The following is a 6,000-nucleotide window of genomic DNA, read 5'->3' as shown; positions in this document are numbered from 1 at the left end:
TGCTTGTGGTGGAATATACGGTAATGTGAAACATGAGTGAGGGAGTTGGCATCCTGGGGCTGAGGCTATGGAGCCATCCTCAGTGTTCAGGCCAACTCACTCTAATTGAGCCAGGGCTGCAGGAGGGGAAAAGAGAGAGGGAGGGAGAAGTAAGAGGGGGAGGGGTGGAGAAGCAGATGGGCACTTCTTCTGTGTGCCCTGACCAGGAATCAAACCCAGGACATCCACATGTTGGGCTGATACTCTACAACTGAGTCAATAGGCCAGGGCAAGATTCTTGTCCTGTGTGGTGTAGTGGTATGGTGAGAATAAAGGTTTTGGAGACTCAACCACCTGAATAGCAGTCTTGGATTTACTACACATTCTGTGGGTGACCTCGGAGAAGTAACTTCAACCTCTCTGAATCCATTTCCTCACTTCAAAAGGGAGAGACAGTACAGAATGCTGAGCATTCAATGAGATAACAGTAAACCAATCTTCCTACCTACTAGGCACTCAAGTACTTCTGGTCTCTTTGAAGCACAGAGCCCTTGCATGTGGTAATGTTCTTAGTAAATGCAATATTAACAATTAATTTTCTTTTTAACTACTCGCTGGTAATTTACTGTGTAGAGTTGCCAGAGCTTCAAAACACACTTATAATGAGAAGTGTGCTGATATAAAAAATGTTATCCCAGTTTATAATCCTCTTCTAAAGGGATTATTGTTCCTAGAGGAATCCTAGCATTTTGAGGTTCATAGGGTTGACCCTTCAAGGTGCTTTTCTTTAATTAAAAAGGCTTAAATATTTATTACCATAAAATTATATATACTATATATGATATATATAGTGTATATAATATATAAATATAATATCTTATACTTACAAGATACCTCCTCCAACACTCTCCAGTCACACAACAGTCTGCCTTTTTCACAGGAACTCCCCACCCTCCCCACAACAACAGCGCTGTAACACTTCCTCTCCCTTTCTTCTAAAAATGAACCTAACCACACCACAGCTGCACCCACCTTCGGAAACTGCGACTACACAAAATGGATCTGCCAAGACTGTCTATACCCAGTGGGCACCTCTGATGAAATGGGCTTTAAAAATAACGCATTTTTACCTAATAGTCTATTGAAAGTGATTTTCAAAAAGGGTCAATTATGTATGCGTTTATACACACACGTTATTCTGTCCAGCTGCTTCTACCTGGAGACGCATATTAAAATAATTGCCTGGAAGAGTATTCTTTGCCCTCAATATACCCAGAGACCTTTTAAACATTTGCTGATCCAAATAGCCTGGAACTCAGGACCTGTAAGGCTGCAGTTGCTACCACGTGAAGAGTAGAGACAGGCCAACTCGCTCGCTCGGAAAGAGCCTTTTGGCCGGATCCAAACTGCCAAGTCAACATCACCCTCAGCGGAACATGGCATTTGGTCATGTGTCTGAGACCCTCATCTCTAAAATTCACGGCCGATTTCCCACAGACATCTTCCTGGAGGAAAGAGCAGCGGCGGGGAGCGCAGACCCCGCGAGGGCCTCCGCCACGCGGTGCGGGTCTCGCCATCCCTCTGCGCCAGCGGGGGCCACGCGGACACTCACTCCCCGCGCGGATGCCCGCTCCAGCTGCCCCACGCAAGCGAAAGGCGGCTCGTTTTTGCTTCTTTTTCCTTCTTGTGTGCCCGTAGCACTTTTAACATCTATGAAACATGACTGTTGTCACAGAGTTTTGGATCATCCACTTCAGGGGAAAATCACAAAAACAAACAAACAAAAAACATGCTGCAACGAACGAACTTGTCAGTTTAATGTGATGTTCTAGGGAAAGAACCAAGTCTGTCTGTCTTCCTGTATCCAGTCTCCAGCACTTGGCTTGGCACTCTGTGAAGGTGTCCTGAGCGCATCAAAACAGAAATGGCTACAGAGATGGGCACAGGAGTGGATGAGGAAAACAAGGAAAGAATGGAGAAATCGAGGAAGGAATGAAGAAAGGCGGGAGCTGCGGGGTCGGAGAGGGCACAGCCCCGCCACCCGGGGGCGGTGTGGAGGGCGCGCGGGCCGCCCGGACCCCTTCAGAAGGCGCTGTTGCCCAGTCCTACGTCCCGTCAGGAGGCGGAGCGGGCAGGCCGCGCGGGCACCGGAGACGCGAGCCTGGGAGCCTGGGAGCCTGGGAGCCTGGGGCCGGCGCCCGCGGCCGAGGCAGGTGTAGCGGCCCCACCCTCAGCCTCCCGTTGCTGCGGCCCCGAGGCCGGAGCATGCCTCGCGGGGAGGAGGCGCTGGACCTGCCGGTGTGGAACTCAGCCTCCGCCCTGTCCCGGGGGCCGCGCCGCAGGTTGGTACCCGCGGGGCGCTCTGCGCTGGCAGCGGAGTGCGCCACGGCCCCCTCCTGGGCTGCTTCGCTCCTTGGGTCTTCTAGCACCTTCGCTCCATCCCCCCACCGCCCCCGCCTCGATGGCTTCTCTGCTTCCCGCCTCCCCGGCCCGAGAAGCTGGCTACACGTGGAAAAAGACTCCCAGGAAAAAGTCTCCGGGCGGGAAGCGACGAAGTGGGGGTGGTGACTCAGAGGCGGGGCGGGAACGCCTGGCCGGCCACGTGCCGCTTCTCGTAGGCGAGCACGGATCAGCCCCGCAGCCCGGCCGCCGACGCCGCGGAGCAGCGCCCGCCGCGCCCGCCCCCGCAGCGACTGCCCGGGGCTGGGGTCCGCGCGCCGTGCGGCCGGCAGGAGGGGTCAGAGGAGGCCGAGCGGAGGCGCCCGCGAGACCCGCGCCAGCCGCAGGGACGACAGGCGTGTACCCTGAAGGTTTTCCCCGCTCGGGATCCCGAGAACCGTGGAAAGTTTGGAAGGTGGAGGCCCGGCGGTCAGTCCCAGGCCGGGAAGCCAGAGGATCAGGTGCTCTCGGGTTAGCCGTCAGGTGGGCGCTGAGCAGCGTCTTTCAGGATATCGGACTCTGGAGGAATCCGCAAGCCGATGGCTTTACTGTGCTAGACTCGAGCCTTCTTGCTGCCTTGGGAAAGCTTATGTTCACTGCTAGCAGTTAGTTATCAATAAATAAGGCTGGGCTTTGCCTTCCGGAACAAACAGCCCTTTTCCTCAGGTGGGAGGGTTATAGTGCGGTTAACCTCAGTTCCTCTGCCTTCATGAAAAGGCGTACAGTTCAGCCGAGAGGCGCTGCCAGGGGGCCCCACGTCAATCGTCCGTCGGAGCTGCAACCAGCCAGCCGCGCAGCTGAGCCTGGGGGTGATGTGTACAAATGGGCCCTGGCTCCCCTTCCCTGTTCGCACAACAAATACAGTGGTGGGTCGTTAAACTTTCCTAAAATAGTAGAGACTTTCCTGCCTTACCTGCATGGCGCTGTCAATACTATAAATGGACTTAATGCTAGTAAGGAAAGCCAGAATTCAAGAGGGGAGTTTACTTGATCCATGGTGGCTGTCCAGATAAGTACTGAATTCCAAACAACTGTATCATATATTTTTTAGACTTTAGAAAGATCAATTTTGAATTAGAAGACATAACTTTGGTACAACCTTTTTTGACAACTGGCTACCTGTGAATGTTACAACAAAATGACCAGGTAGCATCTAACTTATAAAGTATCTCTTTTAATGTCAAGTGTCTTATTTTTAATGGGGCAGATGGGTAAAAGTTATATATTCCTTCCATCTCCCTTAGCCCTAAAAGTGCTGTACTAAACAGTGAGGAGCAGATCGGCTCTGGGTTCATATACTGTCCTCTGCTCACTTTGATAAACAGGTTTGTGCTTCTGGCAGATGTGGAGTATAACCTTTGTAATTTTTTTTTCTTAAATCCAGTATTTTTCTTTTCACATTTCCTTGGGAATTTAAATGGTTTCCTTGTACCCAGTGAGTATCTTCAGAAGTTCCCATTCTTATATACAGCATGGGAGGACAGGCACAGGTGTGCTCATAAAAAGCTTTTGGAGGTATCCAAATTTGAAATATGTGTATGCCTGGTTGTACAATACCAGTGGGGACCAGAAGGTTGTGAGCCTTTGTAACCCGAGAATGGAAGAATAGGTCAGTAAGAGGAGGTAGGAGAGGCTGTCTATGGATGTCAGAATGCAGATTCTGATATTTTATGTTGAAGGGACCAATTATCTTCTCCTTAGACATGGGATATGGACTTCATATTTTCAGAAATTGCTCACTACTTTGGTGATGTGCTAAGTAACCAAACAACACAAGTTTGGGGGAATCCTGTAGCTTCTGCCTATTGAGTCAGCAGTCTCGAGATTGTGGCTCATCTTCCTCTTCATGCTTTAAGATGTGTCAAACTCCCATTACCATGATACTTCCCTTCTCCTTTCACAAGAACCTTCTGTAAACCACGTTCTGTGGCCTGGACCCTTTAAAAACCAGGCACATTTTCCACACTTACCCTGACCATTCCCACACGGAGGCCATCATAATAGTACCAATTCTATTTAATCTCCTTCACTTAGAAATGGACAAATCTCAATGAAGTCTTTAAAAGAGGCCTCATTCTCTCAAGGCGGAGCATATCAAAAGTATTGTTTTAAAACAAAATAATAACATGTAAACTATCTTAATGAAGCAAGTGAAAAGAATGGGGTAAGAATTTTTTAGCAGAGTGGCAGAGACAACAGAACAAAGTCAGGGACGATCACAGTCACAAACTGATCTCTTTGGCTAGGTCTCTAACAGTAAAGTGAAACCTAGAATAAGATAATTCTTAAAATTTAGTGGAGTGACAGGTGGCTTCTTCTGGCTGCAATTTTCAAAGTAAAAGTAGTGGTCGAAGGAAACCCCTTTGGCTATGAAGATTAAAGGTGGAATCTTCTCTGAGGCTGGACTTTTACTTTTGGGTGAGGTCATTGTGGAAATACTGAATTTTAGTCTCTGCAATTACTTTTCCCCCTCCCCTTCCCATGAACCATTTTAAAAATAAGGGCAGGGAGCCTGACCAGGTGGTGGCACAGTGGATAGAGCAGGGGTCCCCAAACTACGGCCCGTGGGCCACATGCGGCCCCCTGAGGCCACTTATCCGGCCCCCGCCGCACTTCTGGAAGGGGTACCTCTTTCATTGGTGGTCAGTGAGAGACGCAAAGAATGGCATCGCTCATATACAGTACTACTTCCAGTGACGTGGGATACACGCCTCACGGCTCCGGAAGCACGTCACATCACTTATTACATCTAGCAGTGACAAATATGGAACCGGACATTGACCATCTCATTAGCCAACAGCAGGCCCGTAGTTCCCATTGAAATACTGGTCAGTTTATTGATTTAAATTTACTTGTTCTTTACTTTAAATATTGTATTTGTTCCTGTTTTGTTTTTTTACTTTAAAATAAGATATGTGCAGTGTGCATAGGGATTTGTTCATAGTTTTTTTTATAGTCTGGCCCTCCAATGGTCTGAGGGACAGTGAACTGGCCCCCTGTGTAAAAAGTTTGGGGACCCCTGGGATAGAGCATCAGACTGGGATGCAGAGGACCCAGGTTCGAGACCTCTAGGTTGCTGGCTTGAGCACAGGCTCATCCAGCTTGAGTGCGGGGTCGCCAGCTTGAGTGTGGGATCATAGACATGACCCCATGGTTACTGGCTTGAGCCCAAAGGTCTCTGGCTTGAGCAAGGGATCACTTGCTTTGCTGGAGCCCCTTGGTCAAGGCACATAATGAGAAAGCAATCAACTAACAACTAAGGTGCCACAATGAAGAATTGATGCTTCTTATCTCTCTCCCTTCCTGTCTGTCTGTCCCTATCTGTCCCTCTCTCTGACTCTCTCTCTGTCTAAATAAATAAATAAATAAATAAAGGCAGGAAATGCTTGATCAGTTGATACATATTGTTAGACTCTTTTTGAAATAGCTTATTTTAACTAATAATAACTCAAGAATTCACGTTAATTGCCAAAAATAAAATGAAAAATATGGAAAATTAAGATGACCTGTAATACTCTTTCACAGAGAGTAACAAGATGTATGTTTTCTGGTTATGTACTTTTGATTTTTTAAAACGTCTAC

The 6,000-nt window shown here is 48.5% G+C and overlaps 1 protein-coding gene across 1 annotated transcript in view; it reads left to right on the top strand.

The window, feature by feature from the left end:
• Positions 1–2,096: 2,096 nt before the first annotated feature.
• MCOLN2 (mucolipin TRP cation channel 2) overlaps positions 2,097–6,000 on the top strand; it is a 60,014-nt gene continuing 56,110 nt past the window's right edge. The window contains exon 1 of the mRNA XM_066372217.1: positions 2,097–2,321. Within this exon, the coding sequence (XP_066228314.1) occupies positions 2,245–2,321 (77 nt within the window). The 5' untranslated portion in view covers positions 2,097–2,244. The remainder of the gene's footprint in view (positions 2,322–6,000) is intronic.

Source organism: Saccopteryx leptura, chromosome 3 (genome assembly GCF_036850995.1).
Source record: "Saccopteryx leptura isolate mSacLep1 chromosome 3, mSacLep1_pri_phased_curated, whole genome shotgun sequence".
Lineage (NCBI taxonomy): Eukaryota > Metazoa > Chordata > Mammalia > Chiroptera > Emballonuridae > Saccopteryx > Saccopteryx leptura.
Note: the sequence above shows the minus strand (reverse complement) of the source record. Positions and strands in the feature narration are given on the sequence as shown.